The 25,477-nt window shown below is 37.3% G+C and overlaps 1 protein-coding gene across 4 annotated transcripts in view; it reads left to right on the top strand.

The window, feature by feature from the left end:
* The window catches only part of Ctnna2 (catenin alpha 2), a 992,415-nt gene that overhangs the window by 230,473 nt on the left and 736,465 nt on the right, over positions 1-25,477 (top strand). For all 4 annotated transcript variants that reach the window (XM_048787429.1, XM_015499866.2, XM_048787430.1 and 1 more), the window contains exons 4-6: positions 5,981-6,147; positions 17,523-17,642; positions 18,956-19,222. In XM_048787429.1, coding sequence (XP_048643386.1) covers positions 5,981-6,147; positions 17,523-17,642; positions 18,956-19,222 — 554 coding nt within the window. The remainder of the gene's footprint in view (positions 1-5,980; positions 6,148-17,522; positions 17,643-18,955; positions 19,223-25,477) is intronic.

Raw genomic sequence — 25,477 nt, forward strand, 5'->3', positions numbered from 1 at the left:
AGGATAAAGAGAGGACAGAGCCTTCTACCCTTGACTGAATGACAACCGAACAGACAGCTTTCTAATTTTACAGTATTTGCATGGTTTTCATGCAGTTTGTCTGATAGTTAAAAGAAAAAATCTAAGCAGAGAATTCTTTCTTCTGAATTCTGCACAGTTAGGCCAAATATTGTCTTCCTTTTTGGTGGCAAGACCTAAACTGTGCCTGGCACTACTGTAGATGTTCAGGGCATGAAGTATCCACAGGAAGCCTCTTATTTTCACACAAATTTTGTTTGAGAAAATACAGGGTTTTTATTATCCCTGAGCCTCAGAGGAAAATTTTGATTGTGGATTGTTGACCTTTTCTCCAATCATGGATTTGAGTCACAACCACCCTGGGGTGAAATGCATATGTATGCCTACATTTTTATTGTTTCCAGAAAAAAAAAACACAAAAAACAAACAAACAAAATCAATGTTTATAGTAGTACAATTCACAATAGTTAAACTGTGGAACCAACCTAGATGCCCTTCAGTAGATGAATGAATAAAGAAAATGTAGTATATACACACAATGGAATATTACTCAATAATCAAAGAGAATAAAATCATGGCATTTTCAGGTAAATGGATGAAGTTGGAGAATATAATGCTGAGTAAAGTTAACGAATCCCCCCAAAATCAAATACCTTATGTTTTCTCTGATATAAGGATGCTGATTCATAGTGGTGTTGGGAAGGGGAGCATGGGAAGATTAGACGAACTCTAGATAGGGCAGAGGGTTGGGAAGGGAAGGGATGGGGCATGGGAATAAAAAAGATGGTGGAATGAGATGGATATCATTACTCTAAGAACGTACATGAAGACATGAATGGTGTGAATATACTTTATATATACCCAGATATATGAAAAACTGTGCTCTATATGTGTAATATGAATTGTAATGCATTCTGCTGTCATATATAGCAAATTAGAATAAAAATAAATAAAAAGTAAAAAATATATTAAAAATATGTATGCTTAGGTATTATAACTCACTAATTTTGTTTTCTTTTCCAAAAACACATTTCAGTTTCTGCATTGCTGTAAAGATTCCATTTTTCAGAATCCTTTAAGATTTGTAGCTCAAGAAAAATATAGGTGGAAAAGCTTGTGAGACAGACAAAGGTTATCACAAGAAGGGAAGAAACATAGCCAAGAGGATAGGAACTTTGGCCCTTTCACTTTCTTTAAGAATTCTGTAATAGGGAAAGAAACATCAAGTGCATAAGCCGTCAGTACGTGCTAGATGAGTAATGTAATTAAACAAAGAAGAAATGTTATCAGACAAATGAGACTTTACAAAATTAGACAAGGAAGATATGCAGTTGTAGATGTTGTAGGTTTAAAAAACAAATGCTTGTTAAAAATGTAGGCCCAGAGAACTCTGCTGAAGATAGCTCATCAGATGTTCCCTGATGTTGTCCTTGCTTATAAGAACTGTGGGTGCTCTATTGATTTTTAATTGTTTGTGTTTTTTAATCCTCATAAGAAACACATATTTATTTTATAATGTTAATCCTGACAATGTGTACCACCACACAAGGTGTGGGAGTTACATTCAAATTTCTCCCTTTCCTTGGCTTTCTGTGTTGTACTCTGCTTTTATTCTTTCTTTTTCACAACATTTTCTCTGTGGTTTCATCTTTCTTCTCTTTCATTTGATCATCTGATTCCAAAGGACAAGTCCTCTGCCCGCCATTGCTAAAAGAGCGCAAAGAAAAGACAAGTTAAACCCTCCTCTGCATCTGGGACTATCAAACAACTCTGAGTTTCCTGTTTCTTTACCCTATTAGAACCCAGACATTCACCATCCCCTCTTTGTTCCTTCTCATAGTTTTCCGGTAGTTCAGTGGTCGAGTATTTAAAGAGTGCTTATCCCTCTTGCAGGCTAATTCTTTAATGGGTGAACCAAATGGTGTAGATGCCATTTTGGTTCATGGTTTGCTCCTTACATGATTAGCCTGCTTCTCGTACTCTGTTCTCTGTAAACTACCCTTTCTTCCCTGTATCATCTGAAGCCTGTGTTATATCACAGTTGGTGCTGCCTCAGACTTCTGCATGTTTTTGCAGACCTCACAGTGTCTCCAGAGTAGTTTAGGAACTGGATCAAGAATCTATTTAAAAGCCAAGCATCATGTAGAAAACATATTCAGCCTTTAAACAATAAGTTGTTTTTTCTTTTTCTTCTATTTTTTTGCAGATATATTCTTGCCTTTAAGCAAGAAACAAAGGAGCAGAATCATCCAAAAAATACACTTCCAGATCTATAACCAGGAGTTTGCCAAATATTCTTATTGTGTTGGGGAAGATTAAGGTGATAGTGGTTATAGTGGTATTAATGATAATAACACGTAAGCCTCCATTATGGGGAAGGCCTTGTGTTTAATGCTTCGAATGTACCATCTTTAATTTCCACTCAAATAGCAGTCTGTGAGACCATTATTTTGACCCCCATTTTAGAGTTGAGGGACTAAAACAAAAAGGTTGAAAGGCACCAAGGTCACTTATTAAAAATAGATGGAATGGAGTCAGGGTCTGAACCCAGGTCTTTGTGACTTAAATTTGTTTATTTCTTTTTAATTAATGAGTTAAAATATGTCAAGTGTCTATTTGACATATTACTTATATAATAATCCTGTAATAAGTATGTACATGTTGACTATTGTTTTACCCCTTAGTTACTTATTTGGTTGTGTTAGTTTTTCTTTCCAGAAGGTGTTGGTGGCTTGAGGAGAGCACAGGCTTTACCGTCCAGACAATTCTCTGAGTTAGGTCTATAATCAAGTCCTTGAGACTGAATGTTAGGACACATAGAGAGGCAGATCTCTGTTACCGTTTCTTAACTGCTCCATTTCCATTCCTACAGGGTTATGCTAGTTCTCAGCTAAATAGTTCAGTATTATAGAAAAAGCAGTTCTCTGGAAAAATAGTTCATTTCACCCTGATATATTTGCTTAACATTTGGTAATATAGATTTCTGTTTTAATTCAGTAATTCTAAAACTATAGGGATATAAGGTACATTAAAGTTACAGCTGGTTTCTTGCCTTTTCTTTGGAATCTTTGAGGATATTCATTTGTATCTGCTTAAAATGAGCTTTTAGTTTTAATTTAAACTGAAAGAAATTACCTCCTATTTATCTTAGAATAATATCAGACATTAACCTGCGTTTTCCATTTGCAGACTCCCATTTTATAATGTGGCTCGCTCTTGCACTCTCTCTCTATCTCATGGACATCTACTGGACTATTTGCAGGGGTGCTTGCTAAGGGCTCCAGGTTAGCTCCACCTAAGAGCTCTGTATTGACAGCCTATCAACTATTCACTTTGATGCAGTATTGCTAACCAAATGTTAGTTATGGTCAGCATCAGTATGAAGTGCCATTATATGATCCACTGTATGTAAATCTGAACTAGAAAATCCATTCGACTGGGCTTGGTTCCTCAAGTAATGCTAGTGTCTTCACTTGCCATGAGGGAATGGGGCTGGTCTTTCCCATTGGAGAGCTGCATTCTAGGAGGAGCTAGCCCTACCTGAGTGGTCTACTACAGATTTTGGGGTCAACCACGTAGCTCCCTAGGTTCCTGTGCACAGTGCATCTCCTCTTCTCTTGAATAAGTAGATTTATTCTATTCCAATAGCAGCTGACTTGCCCATTAATACTTTACACATGTTGGTATCACTTAACCTGTGGGTATCCTCTTGGTGTCTCATTGGATTTGCCTTTGTGTGCAATATTCTTTCCAGCTACACTGAGGAGCTTTATGTAAACCCGTGGGAAAGGTAGGACACCTGGACTGAATATGTATCTCCTTAACATCAGTCTCAACCTTAAGCTTTGTGTACACCATTAGGGCCATGTCTTGAAAATTCACCATTTGGGCCAGTGTAAGAATTTTAGTTTAAAGTTTCTCTGAAACCGCTATTGTGTATCAAGCTTTTTATTTCTGCCTGTGCATGAAGACTAAGCTGGATAGCAATATGATCATTGCAGATGATAGCCTATTGGGAAAATCCTACAGCACAATATATTTTCTTATATGCCCACATACCTCAAGTATAAAAAGAATCACTGTAAGGGTTTAAATAACTGTGACAAAAACATAATTGCATTATGTTCTAACATGACTGTAAAGTGATTATTTTTTTAATTTCCCCTTGTGTCTAAGGACATATTATAGGATGCACAGACTCTCAATGCTATCATTAGCTTTATTGAAATAAGCTAGGTTTTGGTTAATAGGTGAGGTATAACATTTCAACTAAAATATTGAATATATTGTTTTACCCTAAATTAAATAGTGTCATATTAACTCTGTTCTTGAAGTTTATTGACACTTTTATATCCCTTTGTATATTTTGCTATATGAATCTTCATTTACATTTTCTTCCAGTCCTTCTTCCCCGGGTGGATATTTGCCCACTGATATAGTATCAATCTCATCCCTAGTTAATTTATTGTCCTTTTTCTTTTTCATTTCTGGGGTTTCTTTGTACCAATATCTATTTGACTCCTGTATTGTTATTATTCCTCATTAACTCCACCTTACCTTTTGGGTCCACATCGAATTGGTCCCCAAATTCATTTTTTATGCCACCAAGGTCTCATTAACACCTCCTTCTTCCCCTTTGTGTCATATTTCTATTTTCTGGTCCAGACCTTCATCGCTGCAGTCTCATACTATAGCTGCTCTTGCCCTGTTAACTGGTTTCTCTGTGCTAATCATGTTCTATCCAGGTTATTTTATGTCATGTAACTAAAATAATCTTCCAAAAATGAAAGTCTATGAACATCACTCCCCTCTTGGCAGAAGACACTCCAAACCTTTTACATGGTGTTCCAGGCTCTACCACCTCGCCCCCCCCATTGCCTGCCTTATATTCACTTCCACAGAGATGTGGTTTTCTAGTCAGTCTGGGGCCCCAAGTTTCAGAGCCTAGTGCATTATTCATTTGCCCAGAATGCCCTTTTCACATTTATGTTCCTGGTGAATATCTCTTTTTTTTTTTCATATGTGTGTGTGTGTGTGTGTGTGTGTGTGTGTGTGTGTGTAAGTTGTTGATGGACCTTTATTTTATTCATTTATTTATATGCAGTGCTGAGAATTCAACCCAGTGCCTCATACAAGTGAGGCGAGTTCTCTACCGCTGAGCCACAACCCGAGTTTTTGTAGATCATGAAATCCAACAGCTTCCTCCTCCCATTCTCATATTGAATAAGTCATTCACTCATTCCTCCCTATTGCCTACATTCTGAATTATGTCTGCTATGACACACAATAATGGTATTCTGATTATGTGTTTGCAAATCGGTTTTCTCATGAGACTGTGAACTCTTGGAGACTTGGATGCTCCTAGCCATCTTTCAATTCCAGAGCAGAGTACAAAATATGACACTTGTTGAGATGGTTCAATTCTCTCCAAATGTTCTCTATATTAAAGGATAAGTTCCCAGAAGATGGTTAGAAGTCTGGATCTTGGATTTCTATGTACTCTGTTCTTGTCTTATTAGCTCAACTAAGACTACAGTCTTAAGGAAGGCAATATTTTAAGTCCTCTATGGAGCAGTTGGCTTTGTCCCTCAGATGTTGGTAACATCAGCTAGTTTGCCTAAAAAATTGCCACTGGTTTCAAGGGAAATTGAGAGAGTGGATGGGTAAGTTCAGGGCAATTTCATCTCTGCTATTAGAGAAATTGAATTAAATATCTGATTCTAAAAGTTTTACATTTCAGTATGAAATATACACCTTTTTGTTGTTGTTGATAGTAACTATCCATGTGTACAGATGGGCTTGTCTGTCATAAGAGGGTCTCTGTTGTGTTGAAGGTAGCAGGAAGACCACCTGGTCATCAGAGTTTTGTAGTAATAACAATAATAGTCTCTCCACAACCTTTAAGATTACCAGCCTTGAGGTCTCATATATACCCACTCTCTTATCCATGTTTGTCTTCCAGGTGAGACGATGCGGATCGCCTCCTCTGAGTTTGCTGATGACCCATGTTCATCGGTGAAGCGTGGCACAATGGTGAGGGCGGCAAGGGCTTTGCTATCAGCTGTAACACGCTTACTCATCCTGGCGGACATGGCAGATGTCATGAGACTTTTATCTCATCTGAAAATTGTACGTATATAGAGCTTAACAGTTTCCTTTACGTGGGTGACCCTCTTGACCATGTGTGTTATAGCAATGAACTATGTTGGACATGGATCCCTTGGTTACTCATCCACATGGTATATTACCTCATTTTTCTAACAACAAAATTAAATTGAATAATATATCTAAGGCTTACTTAGATTGTTTTCTTTCTCTAAAAACAAACAAACAAAAATCCCCCCAAAACCAGAGTTTAAATTTATACTTGCTTCTTGGAGTATGTAAGGGTGTATTCTTAGGTTATAGATCTTGGACTCAGTGCACCTGCTGTTATTCCGTCTCAGGATTCAGAATGGTGTTGGTCCATGTGGAAATGAGGCTATGGCCAGCTCTTCTGTGTAGCTGACCAAACGATCAACTATGCCCACCTTAGAAAGGTCATATGTTGAATATATTATTATCTATCCCAACTAGGTTCTTCTGAGTATACATGGAATTTGAGACCTTTATGGTGTGGTAATATGTGCACCCCATCCACATGTGCTTTGCTTATAATGGCTCCTTTTAATTCTTTTAATTTGCTAATGGAAGGGGAATCCTGCCCTGGTCACAGGCTTTACTGGAACTAAGGCAGTCTCCCCAGACCTTGACAGCTGGGCCTTTGTGTTCTCCTAGTTACTGAAAACAGTTTAATTGCAACCACGAAGATTTAACCCTTTGAACAAACATGCTGAGCACAGTTGCTCTGCCAAGAGATGCCCTTTTCCATGTCCTCAGTGGATTTAGTTCCTGGACAGTTGGCACCAACCTTGGATTTATGGGATGGGTCTTTAGATTATGGGATGGGAAATGCAGGATCTTTTTTAATTTTTTTTTTTTTTATATTTTTATGGTTCACAGGGGAACCAATCATTGGCTGGCTTAGTCTCCCAGCCCTGGGATTATAGATTTTTTCATGTTCCCTTTCAGCACATCTAAGTTTTATTGTCTTTGTCAATGAAGTGAAGCAGGTTATGAGGAGGAGATGAATGAGTTAGGAAGAGAATAATGAAGCCTGTTTTCTCCTCACCTTTCTCAAATCTGTTCAGGAGAAGGGAGCAAGAAATATCTTAAGTGTTAAATTAAATCATAAGTGTTGTCTGTCAAAAAATCTTGGGCAGGGTCTTTACTGGAATTTGCATTAATAAAAAGGCTAAGATTTCTCAGTCAGGCATAAACTCCTCAGTATTTTGAAAAATCTTAAACTCGAGTCCTACAGCCCAATCTCCATAGTCATAAACCATAAAGTGAACTATATGGTCTTTGTGGTTTTCCTGCAGGTTCCTGAGGAGCAAGGGAATACCAAGCAGAACCTGTTTTGCATTCTCTTTCTTAGATTCTTCTCAGATTAGACCTTCAAAAGCCACAGATGGCTCTTACAAACTGGATGGGGTGAATGATTCGAGGAGACACTTTACCTACTTCAGAAGATATTGAGAGGCAGTTAAGCACTATGATCAGCAACATGACCACTGAAGTCGGACTAAGTGGTCTTCATTTTGATGCGGGTCCACTTTCCAGCTGTGTTGTGACCATCACATAACCTTTTTACATCTCAAATATCTCATCTGTTAAATGGGGCTAATGGTGGTGTAGCCTTCAGATCATTAAGAGATTTGGATGGGGGAAGTTCCTAGGAAGCAGTTATCACAGAGTCTGGTACAAAATGAGTATTTGGGAAGTGGTGGCTATGTGTGGATTGTAAGATCACTGGAACCACTTATAGGGCTGGCTGTCCTTCTTCCAGCCCCGCCTCTGATACATGCATCTGTTAGGTTACAAATAATTTCATTTTCAAGTGTGTGGGAGAAAAGGTTTTGTTTTCACCTTACAGCCTTTTCAGTCTTCAAAGTCCATTTTCGCAGAAAGGTACTATTCCATTACCCTAGGGGTAGAGTAGGATTAAACCCAAAGAAATTAATATTGCATCCCGTGTGTCATTATTGGTCATGCTGTGGAAGGTCCTTTTCAACAACCATTAGGGTGATAAAGGGCTCAATATTCTTCCTGATCTGTCCCCACAAGAAAAGTGCTTCTTAAATCTGAGCCTGTGATACCATGTGTGCACCAGTTGGTGCCTGCAGTCCTACTCTACCCACCTGTTTGACCAGTGCTGACTGCTGATAGCATCACAGCAACATGTAATCTAGAGTCAATTGCATTCTCCTCTCCACACAGCAGATTAAGGGTAGCTTTAAAAAAAAAAAGGATTTAGCACAAAATCATGCAAAGGTCAACCCAGCAATATTAAGTAGTCCTGTCAGACTGTCAGTAGTAAAATTAAAAATGATTGTAGACTAAATAATACATTGTTCTACTTAGATTGCAGCCTCTGTAGCAAACAGCAGTGGTGGAATATTGCTATCTTGTGGAGCCAGCGAGGAACTACAGTTTCTGTTGCCATCTCTGCATTATGCAGGTTGTGGCCTCTGTCACTCTTTGGTATTCAGATCAGCCTGGGCTTCATCTCATGAAGCTATCATCCCACCCCCCAAAGATATTCTGTCAACAAAATCATTATAAAGGAACATAGTGCACAGTTCTGCTTAGTATCATACTGTTTCTTTTCTGTAGAATCATACCCTCTCATTAAATATTAGAAGCCTCTATTTGTTTTTTTGACTTAGAATAAAGAACATATCATGTATCTTTACATGTTTTGATGAAGCAAATTAGTAACTATCATATGAACCTTTATTAAGGTTTTTTCCAGTGAACAGTAATTTCCTTTACCTTGTGGAGGGTAAAATGTAGATGATGGGGAAAAAGTGATGATGATAGGCTATATGCCAAATTTTTATTAGTGCTCTTTCTAGATATTAATTATTCACATATCTGAGTGACTTACAGGAACATATGTGAAATTTCTTTCATATCATAAATGTACATCTATGTTTATCCATCAACAATTCACCAAGCAGATGGAGAATCATCAATTTATTTTTCTGTAACACTAATCTTTACCCTCTGCCCTGCATCCCAACATGACATCATTGGCACATTGAGCAGTCACTAGCATATGTCATTCAGCCTCTAAAAATGAGAAAAGTATTAGAGGTTCTACTCAAGTTACTTGGTTTTACAGTTTATAGGTCTTTACATTCTGCCCTCTTAGAGTTATATTTGGAAACCTAAATTCATGTGGCTACTGAGGCTTTCTTCTCACTTAACACAGAGAGATGTTAGTTGTCTATATGATGTTCTTGTTCTATCATACAAGCATTTTTTTGTGTTTTAATATTGAATATTTTTTAGGGTGTTAAACTGAGCTTCATATGACTTCAAAAAGTTTTTGCTGCAGCTTTTGTTGTTTCAAATCCTGAAGGACAGTGATGAAACAGTGGGTGACATATAGTTCCAAAGCCACACAGAGCTTTGACATGTAGCTTGACATATAGTTACTGTTTCAGTCATCTTTTGAGTCACTGTGACCAAAATACCTGACAAGAACAACTTGAAGAGTAAAGGTTTATTTTGGCTTACAGTTTCAGAGATTCAGTCCATGGTCAACTGACTCTATAGCTCAACGTGAGGTAAAACATCATGGTGGAAGGGCATGGAGGAAGAAAGCAGCTCAGGACATGGCAGCCAAGAAGGAAAGGGAGAGCTGTGCTCACCAAGGACAAAATATAAACCCAAAAGGCATACCCCCAATGACATATTTCATCCAGTCACACCAGATCTGCATAGAGTCACTGCCCAGTTAATCCATGTCATTGGATTAATCCACCAATTAGGTTACACCTCTCATAATCGAACTTTCTTTCTTTGCATCACTTGTGGGGAATAACACATATGTAAACCCCAATTGCAGTTCCCCCACCCAGAAAGCCTCATATAATCTTTTGTCTATCAGACACTATTAAAATACTGAATTATAATCACTTTCATTGCTGAAGTTCCTGGTGAGTGATTCCCTAGCCAGACACTTGGTATATCCCACAATCAGTTGGCATTGTTAGTGTGATATGTGGCACTTCACAATTTTAATGAAATTCTGCATTTCAATCAGTGATCATGAAGAGGGATATTTATTTGCCCTAGACACTGAATTAATGTAATCATATTATTTTGTCAGTTATTAGTATGAGTGATAGCATTACATGTGAACACATCAAGACATGTATATGCCAGAGAAAATAGTCACCATTTTTTCTGTCCTCAGGCCCTGGAATAATGTCATTCTTTAATATCACAGAATTTCTCTCTAGAAAATAGAATAACAAAATATGATACAATAACCACTTAGTCAATGTCTTGAAAGAGTCAGAATTGATTAGTGGCTATCAGAGGCCAAATCAAATTCTGCTGTCCCATTGTTTAGGATCGTTGATGATCCTAAACAGGCCAATCTTACGATTACCAGTGCTTTTTATGATGTTAGCGTCAAATAGTCCTGCATAAAGCCCCAGTAACTTATTATTTCTCACTAGTCTTCCATTTATTCCTAAAGCTAGAATGTAGCTTTTTTTTTTTTTTTGCCTGAAGAACAATGTGTATAAAATAGCCTTGTCTCTAATTATAAGTGTAAAAAATTATGACCCTACCTGGGGCTGTGGCTCAGTGGCAGAGCACTTTCCTAGCATGTGTGATGCATTGGGTTCAATCCTCAGCACCCTATTAAAAAAAAGTAAAAAATTACGACCCTAGTTTCTTAGCATATTGTTTCTGTCAGCTCTACCATGGCATTAACTTCATGCAGCTAAACTGTTCACAATTCACTCAGTTTTTTTTCAAGAAATACGTATTGGGTACTTGGTGTATGTGAAACATTGTGATATATTTGCTCACCAAACTAAGAGTCCAGAGGCAATAGTTTCTGGTGAGTTTTGAACAAGATTTAAAGATGTGACAGAAAACCTGGGCACTGTGGCACATCCTTGAAATCCCAGTAGTTTGGGAGGCTAAGGCAGGAGGATCACAAGTTTAAAGCCAGCCTCAGAACTTAGCAAGGGCCTAAGCAACTCAGCAGGACTCTGTCTCAAAATAAAATAATTATAAAAATCATAATAGAAATAATAATAATAATAATAATAATAATAATAATAATAATAGGGCTGGAGATGTGGCTCAGTGGTTAAGCACTGCTGGGTTCAATCCTCAGTACCCCCTCCCCCCCGCCAAAAAAAAAAAATGTGGCAAAGACCAGTTTTCTATCTCCTTTTCCTTGCTGAAGGTGCTATTCTTGGTAGACCCTGTTCATATGATCTAAAGCTGGTTGCCAACCATTCTGAAAGCTATTTGCTCCTAGACTAAGGATAATATGAAAGGGGAGATTTTCTTTCTTTTTAACTCAAACAAAAGTTCCACAGTGTTGTTAACCTTAATTGGCTTCTGAGTCATGTGAGTATCCAGATTATTTATTTAGAGAGAAAATGGCACATGCTGACTTTTTACCTTAGAACTTAACTTCCCCAGGAACCCCAACCTGGAAATGTCAGCTCCATCAAATTGTATTGTTGGGCAATTCAGGAGGTATGATGGGGCTGGAAGAGGAAGATTCAAGACTAGGTCTCACTGAACTCAGTGGAATCTGCTTTTCACTGTGCAGACTCCTAAGTCTAAGTCTCAAACTGGAGCCTGATAATTAGAGGTATCTGGAAAGAGTTGGCCCCATCAAGAGTTGGGGATGTATGATCCTGTCCAAAAATGAGAGTGAAGCCATTACAGTAATTTGAACAGGGAACTTCAACATAAGTATTCTTAACTCTAATAGTACAATAGAATAACAAGAGATCAGCTGTTAAAAAGTAGAGTCCTCTATGAAATGTAGGAATGTCAGATAGGAGGACCAGCACTAGCCCTAGGGTTTCGTCAGAGCACTCTTGAGGGTACCCACACCTACCAGGCTGAGAGACAGATGTTGGAAGGCATGGCTGTGGGTCACTGGATGATGCAGAAGTCACTAGGCCTGCACACAGTCAAATAGAACTTTCCCAGAATCGCTCTTTATGGTGTTGAGGAAAACTGATCACAGACAGGTGTCTCAATGAAAGCACTCTGCTGCCGAATTGCCCAAGGGAATCGTAAAGAAGGATACTGCTGACCACCTGGTGCTGGGGAAGCTGCCCCTGCTGTAGGAGCATTGAAACACAGCGGGAATGAGAGGAGAGGCAACAAGATTGTATGGAGAGATCCAGCTGTGGAGGGCCTTGGGATTGTGCTCCGTGTATTAAGGGCAGCCACTGAGTGGTGCTAAGCTTAAGAATCAGATTGTGATTTAGATAAATTTTTGTTATCAGTGAGGAAAAGGAATTGAAGAGGTATGATCCCAGGTTAAGATATTGTTGAAATTATCCTGCTTAGTGAATGATGAAAAGCCAAAGGAATGGTGATGTATGTCGTGACAAAAGAGGCCAGTTTTAGAGATGGTAAGAAATAGTGAGGAAAATGTGGAGGCTGATTGGATAGGGCAGAGTTCTTAGTGAGTCTTCATCATTAGCAAATCTGTATAATCCATTCCTAAAGTTCATCAGCTTTCTAAACCCAGCCTCTCTGGGAAATTGATGCAGCACAGGCCAGGAGGTAAAAGTAGGAGCTCTAGAGCAAACTACCTGAACTTCAAGGCAGGTGCCTGCACTTGTTGGCTGTGAGGTCTCTGGCAGTTTGAATTAGTCACGGTCCCATCTTGGTATTTGCACTGTGAAGTGGGACTGAGGGAAGCATCAAAGAGCTGCTTTGAGAGACTGAATTAGATTTATGTAAACCACTTAGAACAATGTCTGGTACAGCCTAAGCACTTGATGACTCTGGCTGTTGTCATTTTTCTTGTACAAACTGAAAATAACTTGGAAATATATCACAAACTATATTATGGTTATGTGCTTCAAGAATAATGAAACTAGCGTTTAATCAGTCTTGTTTTCTGATGAAATTGTTTTACTCTTCATTTGTTAACAAGGAAAGAGAAAATTTAATCAAGAAGACTAACTTATCTTTAGGAGACAAAAAGATAAAGTGTGATAATGCTGAAGTATTAGTGATTTAATTACAGCATAGGACTAAATAAGCCCCACAGTTACCTGTAAGGTCTTAAGTTCATGCTTCACTTGGCCAATTTCTATATCCAAGATAGATATTTTTAAAATTTATTTGTTTAACCAGACCCTAACAAGAAAATTATTTGTGACTTATTAAATAGTTTCACCATTGTCACTTAAAATTCAGTCCTCTACATATCAACAGGAGGAATCCGGAATGTGGTCAGTTTGTGTCAATAGAAATGCTGATCATAGCAGCCATGATTTGAAGCTTGGGTGTGGGCACTGACTGTCCACTGGGGAACAGAGACTCACACAGTGCAGGAGGGGCGGGATCTGACTTCTCAGCTCAACACTGTCCCCATGCCCATATGTCTGCCTGCCTTTTGGGAGGTGCTTCATGTAATTAATGAAAAATGAATTATCAGACTACTTTCTTTTATGTTAAATAAATAAGCGTAGTTTCAATGAGGAAAATTAAAGACTGATTTCCAAGATTCCATCTCAGGAAATCTGACACAGCTTTAGATCAAATAATAGTGGCAGCGGGGCAGGCTTGTTTCAAATTGGAGATGGGGGTTCTTTTTTTTAACAAACCACTGAGAAGACATTTAGGAATTTGAAGTGATGAGCTCTGAAAATAATATATAAACACAATAATTAAACAACCAACCTTAATGTCTTTTCTAGAACTTAAAAGTCTTTTCAGCTTTGTTTATGCACTGGCTGCAAATATGAAGGACAGGAACACCTGGTTCGACAGAGTTCTCACTTCAGTGTTCATCATCTAGACCACCTTGTGGGACAAGAATGGTTTCTGTAATGCCCAAGATCTTCAGGCTACTTTGAATGGGGTGGTATAACACAGCTGTTTCTCAGGTGTAACTTAACGTCTGCTTGCTGGAAACTGTTCCCCAACCCAAAACTAAGTGCCTCCTTTTCAAAGGACTTTGCCACTGACACTGTCATGCTTCCTGGAGCTAGTGTGACAGCCTGCCACCCGTGTCCTGCCTGCATGCCTGCAGCTTTCCTTTCACTTCTTCTGAGTCCCCTGCCATCTGAAAATATTCCAGGATACAAGAAAGCCTTGTGTTAGTTCCCATGACCAAAATACATGACAAGAACAACTTAGAGGAGGAAAAGTTTATTTAGGGTTTGTGATTTTAGAGGTCTCAGTCCGAGGTCTGCTGACTTCATTGTTCTGGGCCTGAGGTGAGGCAGAACATCATGAATATCATGGTGGAAGGGCATGCAGAGGAAAGCTGCACAGCTTAGGGCAGCTGGGAAGCAGAGAGAGAGAGAGAGAGAGAGAGAGAGAGAGAGAGAGAGAGAGAGAGAGAGAGAGAGNNNAGAGAGAGAGAGAGAGAGAGAGAGAGAGAGAGAGAGAGAATATGAATGAATGAGAATATGAATGGGAATGCATATGCTCAAGAAGCCAGGGGGACAAGATGTAATCTCAAGGGCACACCCCCTGGTGATCTACTTACTTTAACCACACCTTACCTACCTGCATTTACCAACCCGTATTCCATTCGAATTATTGATACATCAAATGAATTAATCCACTGATTATGTTACAGCTCTTAAAATCTAATCACCTCTGAATATTCCTGCATTATCGTTCATGTGAGCTTACTGAGCTTATCACCTTGTATCCAAACCATCATTAGCTCCCTTCAGGATCTGAGTCTAAATCCAAACTGATGTGACCCCACAACCCTCTTCACAGAAATAGACTTGTAGTCTTCATGCTGGGACATAGACATGTATGTTTTGGATAAAGTGTCTGTGTATTTTCTTCTGTAAGAGAACTACTCTTTGATCAGCTGGCACCCTGAACTCCTGAACATACAGTAAATATTTGAGAGTAACAGCCATCCAGAAAGAACCAAAGATCATTGCCTGCATTCAGAAATTAAAAGTTGATTTCTATATTAATTTTGAGTTGTTAAAAGTTCTTTTTCCCCCTCTCTCCCTCTCTTCACCATCCATCTTTATTGCTCATATATCTATTAGTGGTTAGGGTATCCACAATCCAGACTTTGGTCTCATTTCTTGCATTTCTATAAAACCTTGTACATATTCTGACGATGATTCTCTATAAGAACTTTTGACGAGGTGAGCTCTCAAATACTTCTAGATCCAAACTCTTGAGTAAGACTATGAATACTTTTCCACAGATAGATCCCATTGATGTTTTTTTTTCAAAAACATTTCACTGAACTATAAATTTTATAATTATTATAAATGCACAATGGAATCTGTTCTTCGGAAAAAGCCAATGAGAAAATAAATTGTGTGTAACACAGCAACATAAATATTCAAAATTGGTCTGATTAGCAAACGGTAAAAAGCATATATATTTGTGTACACGCACAAATCCAGGATTTAGCTCCCTCTGAGATAATTATTTTGCTCTTCTCTGGAACCATTTTTATGTCCTGAGAAAAGATTTACATCTCAAATAAGCAGCAGGAACAAGTTAACTGCCAAGAAACTGCTCTCAGGGATGCTGTTGATGGCCAAGTTAAGATGATTATAAATCTATTAGGAAGTAGGTTAACATTGATATGTTGTTCTCAAGATTTGAAAAATGAGATTCTTATTAAGTTATGAAAATGTTTTAAATGGGCCATATAGGCCATTTTGTACCATAAAATATAATTTGATATGCATAACTAAAAAAAATAACTCTAACACACAATAGTCCTTTTCTGAGCTCTACTTCCTTATATTCCTTGAGCATTATTAGGACTTGGAAATGACTAAAACTTAGAGGAGTTACACCATCATTTCATATTTTTATTATTAGTAAGAAAATAAGGTAGAATTTTTAAAATAATGTAAAATGAGAATGTAAGTTTAATATTAGGTACAGTTTACACTCATTCACCACCACCATTATTCTGAAGAACTTTCCTTTGTTCTTGCAACTCTTTTCTTGGTAACATATGGTACCTACTTGGCAAATTGAATGGTATTATCACATCTATGGGATAAAAAGACTTGCTGATATTCATTATCACTCATTTATAGACACTCTTCCTTCACATAAGGACACCTGATAAGGAAGGTGGATAAGCCACTTTTGTGATTGTGTCAAGCCTAAACAAAGCAGCAACTCCAAAGTGAAGGCTTAAGTTTATCTATGACTTTTCTCAGCCATTTTAGTACTCATCTGTATTTCAAAATTGTCAAAGGATGATTTTGTTTAGGCCGTTTTTTGATTTGCCCGAAACTATAGGAGCCCATGTGAATTCTGCCCGGATACTCCCTGCATTCTCATTAACCTTTCCAAGCTGCTGTCTCTCCTTTTCCCTAACTGTCTCAGGAGCCTGCATGAGTTGGTGCCCCTCTACTGGTCCCCCTTCATGTTGAAGACCATTGTATTTTGCAAAAAAGCATCTGTCTTGTGCTTTGTTCATTCAGGACTGTGTTCTCAGCTGTTTCCCCTGATAAAATTATTTCTACCACAATGCTACCTGACTGACAATAACCTTAGTAGATTAATTTATCACAGTGTCTTGATTTTCATTCTAATTGAGTTCATTGGTATAAAACAACCAGGGGGTTATGAATTATGGAAAATATCATACCATATCAAAATTAAGATCATTTTGGAGGGCACAACACTTGAGTACCTCTCAAATACTCAAATCATTTACAGAAGGATTTTGGTGGAATTCATAATTCAGGTCCATTACCACTCGTGAATGTTCAGTGACACAGTTTGGAGGAATTTGGAAGCACAGCACCTCATTAGTGCTGTGTGCTTGCTGTCATTCTGTCCATTCCCTGTCCACTCTAGTTGTTGGCTCCTTCAGGTGGCAACTGAACTTCAAATTTACTTGTTTCCATGGTGTGGTATTTCCCCTTTCTATCCCATGGCAGGGTGTAGACTCAGTTTAAAATTACAGTCCCTTTTGTCTGGGATTTATAAGTTTTGCCAGGATTGGTTGCAGATTTCATCTGTCCCAAATTTTCAGCAGCCCTGGGATTTATTACAGCTTTGTGGAACCATTTCCTATTCTGATCATTTCAAAATTTGTTTCAACATCCACATTTTTTCTTAAATACATTTTCCTTTTTATGCTACTTAAGATCAGAAGTCTATATTTCTTATTAAAATTATTATTTAATAAAATACAATAAATATAGGATTTTGTATGCTTTAAAGTTTCAGGAATTATTGTCCTTTACATATCAAACATTCCATAAATCTCAAGTTTCTAATCAGTATAAGTGATCGTTAGAGGTACTTTCTCCTATTATTTTATTTAGAAGTTAATACCTATTCTTTTTTATCAAATTACCATTTATAATGTGTTTAATATTGTTTGAATACTATGCACTCATAAAATACTTTGTCTTTTATCACTTTAGGTGGAGGACGCTCTGGAAGCTGTCAAAAATGCTACAAATGAACAAGACCTTGCAAACCGCTTTAAAGAGTTTGGGAAAGAAATGGTGAAACTAAACTATGTAGCAGCAAGAAGACAACAGGTGGGAAAGATTTTGGAAATGCTAGGGGAGAAAATGGGTGAGTTCTCATAACCTTGTAGTTTTATAGGCCTGAAAATGGATCAGTTACAACTCTTTGAAATCAAAGGCTCTAAGTACCTGGAATCACAAAGACTGCTTCTGGCTGGGGCAGGTGTGATATCACCTTGCCCTGCCCCCTAGATTCTCTGGCCCCTGTCTATAAGTTTCCATGGAGGAGAACCATTTTGGCAGCCTCCCCCACCTACTCTAACCTTCTGTCTTCATTTTCACATATTTATAATAATACTGTGCATACAGATATGCATATTGTATTCTGGTTTTTTTTCATTGATTTATTGTCAATTTGTCCTGATAATTCTAAATATGAAATAAAAATGTACTTGCTTAAGGGTTATTTTGGCCCATAAAAGAGAACATGTAATTCCTGTAAGGTCATCTATCAGATGAGCAAATAGGAAGAGAACCCTAGGGAGTCAGATACCCTTTACTTATGTTTTAAAGTTGGAAAAACATTTTCCCAGGGATACTCAACTGGCAGTCCTACGTGGCTCTCACCTTAACATTTCCCAAAATGATGCACTTTCTTGACAGTACTCTATAAAGATGAAAGTAAAGTGACTCTCCAGTGTTATTATTTTAACACCCCAAACGAAGAAAACAAATTTACTCTGGCTTATTATTTTCTATTGTCTAAACTCAGTAATTGAGCTGCTGATAGAGGTGGTTAAAAAAAAAACATAGAGCCTTGTTCTGTTCTGAAAATGATAATGAAGTGACATTAAACCACTAACCAAAAATCAGAAGACTGGTTTCCATGTTTACAATTATAATTGAATATAAAGCAGCCAGAATCTGAGAAGACTGAAGTTCAGCTTTTCCATCTGCTGATAACTGTGGTCCATTCAATCTGCTTACCCCTTCGGTGGCCCAGTTTTTACAGTCTTTCAGCAAGATTTATTGAATGCCTCTTATGGGGCCAGATACTGTGCAAATGACTACAGAGCCAGTGAACAAGATAGACACAGGGCTGTCATTGGAGATTCAGTATAGGAAGAAATGATGAGTGTTAATGATGAGAAAGATATCAGACTTTGTGGAAGCCAATGGAAGTGGACATAGCTTAGTGAGTTGGTAGGAGAGGTCAGTTTTTGGAGGACATACCAGATAAGTAGAGCCATGTCACAAGGAGGAGAAGGTGGTTTTTTTTTTGTTGTTGTTGTTTTTTTAATTCAGTGGGTTTTTCTGTGAATCCGAGTTCTGTCGTGTATACTACCATGCAAACTTCATGCCAGATTCATGTTTTGCCCACACAGGAACTGAAGGACCCTCACTGTAGAGATGAGATGGCAGCTGCCCGTGGAGCTCTGAAGAAGAATGCCACAATGCTGTACACAGCCTCCCAAGCCTTTCTCCGCCACCCAGATGTTGCTGCCACAAGAGCCAACCGAGATTATGTCTTCAAACAAGTCCAGGAGGCCATTGCTGGCATCTCCAATGCTGCTCAAGCTACCTCGCCCACTGATGAAGCCAAAGGCCACACGGGTATCGGCGAGCTGGCTGCAGCTCTGAATGAGTTTGATGTAAGCATCTGGGTTGGATAATGTGCACAGAAGATGTGCATTTACACTGAAACATAAAATGTACTGGAGGTGAATGGACACTACAATCGTGTATGTTTATTTTCCTCTCTTATAAGCTTTTGACATGCTAAACTACACAATGTATTCCTGTTATTAGGAACCTAAACTATTGTAGAGCCTAATTCACTTGTCTTTACAGAAACCAACAGCAATAACCATGTTTAAGAGGGCCTGATCCCTTTTAGGTAAAAGGGACACCCATCAGGCAATCATTCAGGTGATGATCTTTATTATTAAAGGGACACATGTTGTAGGCAGCCTAGTGTAGACTGTTTCTGTCTTGTGTTGGTGAAAACTGCCCTCACCACTGGGCATGGTGGTGCATGTCTGTAATCCCAGCAAGTTAGGAGGCTGAGGCAGAAGGATTGCAAGTTCAAAGCCAGCCTCAGAAACTTAGTGAGGCCCTAAGCAATTTAGCAAGACCCTATCTCAAAATAAAAATATGTAAAACAGGCTGGGCATGTGGCTCAGTGGTTAAGCCCTTCTGGGTTCAATCTCTGGTTCAAAAACAAAACAAAACAAAGCAAAGAACCTGCCCTTACTTTCTTCATTTGAAACCAGTGACAGACTCACATTGATCCTACAGAGGAATCTGGTTTTCCTCAGAAGGTCCTATGCCAATCCCACGAAAGGCCCACCTTCTCTACCTGCTACTTTTGGCGATATTCCCCAGTGGTAACCCATGGTAGGAGGGAAGCTCACTGGGCCATCTTCATGGCATATGAGTGAGGTTGCACATCCTTAGCAGCCAGCATGATAGCCCTCACCTGCCCAGGTCCAGGTATGTACCCATCTGTGAATTCATTTATCCCAACTCATGTAGATTGTACTGTTCAGTACAAATCTACATGAGTTGGAAAAGCTACACAGATTTATAAATAATCAGTATCTACTCTCAAGGGTATATTTTTCTGCAGGGGAAATAAGGGAAGTAAAATGCATTGAACACCATTTAAGTGATGAAACAGAATTCATAGAATGAAAAATAGGTTACTTAATGGCTATAGAGAAAGTTGATGAGCTTGCTTTTGGATAGACTGACATAAATTTCTGGCAGTAAGCGACTAGTTGGCTGCTAAAAAAGAGGATCCAGAGCAGGCAAAACAATGATTGCTTACGGCCTGGAGATGGATGATATAATTGAGGAATAATTGTTTCACACTATATTCAGACAGTTCTTTGCGGTTTTCATGGAGATCTCTTCTTTCTCTTATTTTGTCAGAGTGCATATGTGTGTGTGTGTGTCTATCTGTCTCAGACCATATACTATTTTTATAAAGCTTTTTGTACGGATTAAATACAGTGAATTTAAAGCATTTATCACACAAATCAGGAATTAATGTTAAGTAATTACCTTCACAACATTTCAATAGACAATTGTAAATCCATGAAAAACAGTAACAAATTTAATACAATGTTTATTTTTATATAGAATAGACATACAAAAGATGCTAGATTTCCATAATATAAAACATAATGAGAAAAAAGACGTAGTCACAAAATGAATACTTAAAATTATCTGTTGGCTTTATTACTTATTTTATTTTCCTTATTTATATTAGAAATAATTTTAATATAGATGGGAAGTATCTAAAAAAGAAAAGCATATTACTTTCCTGATGGGTAGGTTTTACTCTTTGTTAAATAATACTGTGATCCAGGATAGGAAAACTGTTGCCCTTATCAATTTTTATAATGTTTAAGCAATTTTTTTTTAAAGAAGAGCATTTTATACTTGATAAAGTGATGATAAAATATTTTTTGGAGTGAAAAATGTGTGGTTTTATATTTTAAAGGATAAATACTCAGGTCACGTACTCAGATATTAAAACATAATACTCATATATTCGTGTTTTACTATATTATTTTAAAAGTATGCATTAGAACAAAAAAAGACTTATCTGTCAAATGATATGAAATCACAATCTCAAATGCAAAAGTATCGTAAAAAATAAATTCTTTTAAAAATTAATTTCAGGATGAATAAAATATTTAGTTGGATTTTAGCACAATTGCATTATTATTGTCATAGTTTATTTTTTAATTGAATTGTAAACAATAAAGCCTACAGGGGAGATAGTTACAGAATGGAAAGATAGCCAGACCTTACACTGCTGCCACCTTCTGTCCAAGAGGGTGATGACTTCAGCTCCTGTTTTCTCTCTGATTCCAGACCATTTTCATTAATGGTCTTTTATCCCCAGTGAATTTAACACTATAGTATTGCAAAGGCTTTAGAATCATAAAATCGAATTTGAAAACACCTGGGGAAAATCTTCTAGCCAAGTATGTTGACATATTGAACTTTCAACAGTTTTTATTTCTTATATATTTTTTACTACAATAATATCTTTTCATTTTGGACAAAGAAGACTTCAGGAAGTTAGCACATGAATGTAACTATTAAAGGTGTAGTAATGACCCCCTAATTAATTATATTTTATTTTATGTTATATATTAACTAATTTCATTATTATAGCATTAATAATATATACTAAGGTGCAGTTATATATTATTTTTTTATTTTTTTTTTTAGTTGTAGATGGACACAACATCTCCATTTTATTTATTTATTTTTATGTGGTGTGAGGATCGAACCCAGTGCCTCACACATGTGAGGCAAACATTCCACCACTAAGCCACATCCCCAGTCCTTGCAGTTATATATTATTTAAGTATATTAATAAATACTTTAGTATCAAATATATATTGGTTCTCAAGCTATGTAAATTATATAAAGCATTTCCTAATACTTAAACTAATTTTTCAAATATTAACAAAAATCAGTATGTGGCTCTGTCTCAATTTCAATTCACAGACAATAATTCCATTTGATATTATTTTTCTAACAATTATCATTTAGCAAATGCAATATGGTCTGAGTGTTTACTCAAAATATTATTGGATTTATAAAATACACAGTAATTAACCAGTTGTAGATTTCCCAGCAATTCTGACATATGCAAACCTGGATTCCTTAATGTTTGAAAATCTCTCACTAAAAATAATATATCGCTTCTCTTTGCTTTATGGAAAAACTACAAATTTCTTTTCTACAATTGCATGATGAATATTTTGGCTTTTTAAACTTCCCAGGATTGCTAACTTGAAATTGATTTAGAATTCACAGGCATCTGTCTTCAGTCCTTAATGCTATTTTCAGATGGTGTTAGTCAAGCCTTCTATTACTGTAACAAAACACCTGATATAATTGTCTTCAAAAGAGGGAAGGTTTATTTTAGCTTATAGTGTTGGAGGTTTCAGTCTGTGGTCAGTGGGTCCTGTTGTTCTGGGGCCTGTGGTAAGGCAATATATCAGGGCAGGAGTACACAGTGGAGCAAGCTGGTCACCCTATGGTCACCAAGAAGTGAAAAAGAGGGAGAGGAGAGGACGGTCTCAATATCCCCCTTCAACTACATGCTCCATATGACCAGAAGGCTTCGCTATCTGGGCCCCACCTCTCCAGAGTTTCACTGCACTGCAGTAGCACCTTTAGCACTGGGGATACTTATCCAGACCATACACAGATATTGGAACCAATTGATATTCTACTGTGTAAAAATCTCCCACTTCCAGGGACTCACTCTCCATAACCTTTATGGGTATTTGGCTTACCAGTTTCTCAATGGGGTGACAATTGTCTAGGTACAATATATTTGAGATGCTAAAGTGAAAGTAACTTTAGAAGCATTAAATGTGTTTTCATAGTCCGCATCACTGGCATGCCCTAAAGTTGAATTTGAAAGATATTTCGTATTATTAGCTGGGAAATGTGTCAGATCACAGTTGTATGGAGAGTTGAATTTGTGGATGTGACTTAAAGTTTTATATTTGATTAGATCAAGGTAAGAATTAGTGTTTTACATTCACTTGTCTAAAACCATGGGGTTGATTTCTAACTGGGTAGTTACAATGTTGGCTCAATGCTCGGTGACTTTTCTTCTGGCACTGTTACCATACCGACATGAATAGTCAATTTGGTGATTAACGCAGCAAGAGGATGAAGGGGGATAATGAGTATTTTAACAATTTGAAATTGTCAAGACAGTCTCTAATGATACAACAGAAAAAAAAAACGTAGAGTGATTGCTAATCAATGGAAAAATCATCCTCTTTGAAATCTGGCAACTTGAGGTAGTTAATTTTATCTCTGAAAGTATCTACTAAAGAATGCTGCACAGATTATTAAAAAAAAAAGTGATGACTTCTCTGAAGTAAATCATATGTATTATAATGTCAATTTTGACTGCCAGGAAACTTTCAAGACTGGGAGAGGGGAATATTAAAAGCGAGTCTTAGAGGATTTTCTTTTATTCAACAAAGGAGAATATTCTGTATTGTATTTTTGGAAACTTTTTTTTGTAGATAGATGAAGATTCTCTAGAAAAAAATAAATAAACATCAGCCATGACCCCCTCTTTATAAGCAATAACTGTAAACATAGAAATTTATTTCATGAAGCCTTTTTATAATCTAAAACTTTTCCCCTTTTTAAATATATAGTTTTCTTTTAAATCAGACAATGAGCAATATCTCTCGTTTCTCTAAAACTTTCTACTTATGATTTTGCTTTGTGCATTTCCCACTAGCCCTGAGAATTTGATTGGGAATTCTCCTTTTCTTGCATTATATGCATATAGAAAAATGTTTTTCTATAACCCAAAAAGAAAAGAAAGCATTGGTACTTTATTTACCATATTCTCACATTTTCACTTTTTCCCTCCCTAACAGAGTTCTTTTTTTTAATTTGTTCTTTTTAGATATATATGACAGTAGAGTGTATGTTGATATATTATTCATATGTGGAATATAATCTATTCTAATTAGGATCCCATTCTTGCAGTTGTACATTATGTGGAGTTTCACTGGTCATGTATTCATACATGAACATAGGAAAGTTATGTCTGATTCATTCTACTGTCTTTCCTTTTCCAGTCCCCCTCCCTACTCTTTATTCCTCTTTTTCTAATCCACTGAACTTGTATTCTTTTTTTTATTGGTTGTTCAAAACATTACAAAGCTCTTGACATATCATATTTCATACATTAGATTCAAGTGGGTTATGAACTCCCATTTTTACCCCAAATACAGATTGCAGAATCACATCGGTTACACATCCACATTTTTACATAATGCCATATTAGTAACTGTTGTATTCTGCTACCTTTCCTATCCTCTACTATCCCCCCTCCCCTCCCCTCCCATCTTCTCTCTCTACCCCATCTACTGTAATTCATTTCTCTCCTTGTTTATTTTCCCATTCCCCTCACAACCTCTTATATGTAATTTTGTACCCGCCCCCACCCATTGTATGTCAACATCCACATATCATACAGAGCATTTGACCTTTGGTGTTTGGGACTGGCTTATTTCACTTAGCATGTTAGTCTCCAGATCCATCCATTTACCAGCAAATGCCATAAAATCATTCTTCTTAATGGCTGATTAATATTCCATTTTGTATATATACCACATTTTCTTTATCCATTCATCTATTGAAGGAAACCTAGGTTGGTTACATAGTCTAGCTGTTGTCAATTGAGCTGCTATAAACATTGATGTGGCTGCATTACTGTAGTATGCTGATTTTAAGTCCTTTGGGTATATGCCAATGAGTGGGATAATTGGGTCAAATGGTGCTTCCATTCCAAGTTTCCTGGGGAATCTCCTTACTGCTTTCTAGAGTGTTCACACCAATTTGCATCCTACCAGTAATGTATGAGTGAATCTTTCTCCCCACATCCCCACCAACATTCATTGTCACTTGTATTCTTAATAATTGCCATTCTGGGGCTGAGGTTGTGGCTCAGCGGTAGAGCGCTCGCCTAGCATGTGTGAGGCCCTGGGTTGAATCCTCAGCACCATATAAAAATAAATAAAGATATTGAGTCCAACTACAACTAAAAAGTAAATATTAAATAATAATAATAATGATAATAATTGCTATTCTGAATGGAATGGGATGGATTTTCAGTGTAGTTTAAATTTTTTTTTTTTTTTTTAATTTTTTATTGTGGGTTGTTCAAAACGTTACAAATTTCTTGGCATATCATATTTGACACTTTGATTCAAGTGGGTTATGAACTCCCACCTTCACCCCATACACAGATTGCAGAATCACATCAGTTACACATCCATTGATTTACAAATTGCCATCCTAGTGTCTGTTGTGCTCCGCTGCCTTTCCCATCCTCC

The sequence above is a fragment of the Marmota marmota genome, unplaced genomic scaffold, assembly GCF_001458135.2.
Source record: "Marmota marmota marmota unplaced genomic scaffold, marMar, whole genome shotgun sequence".
Lineage (NCBI taxonomy): Eukaryota > Metazoa > Chordata > Mammalia > Rodentia > Sciuridae > Marmota > Marmota marmota.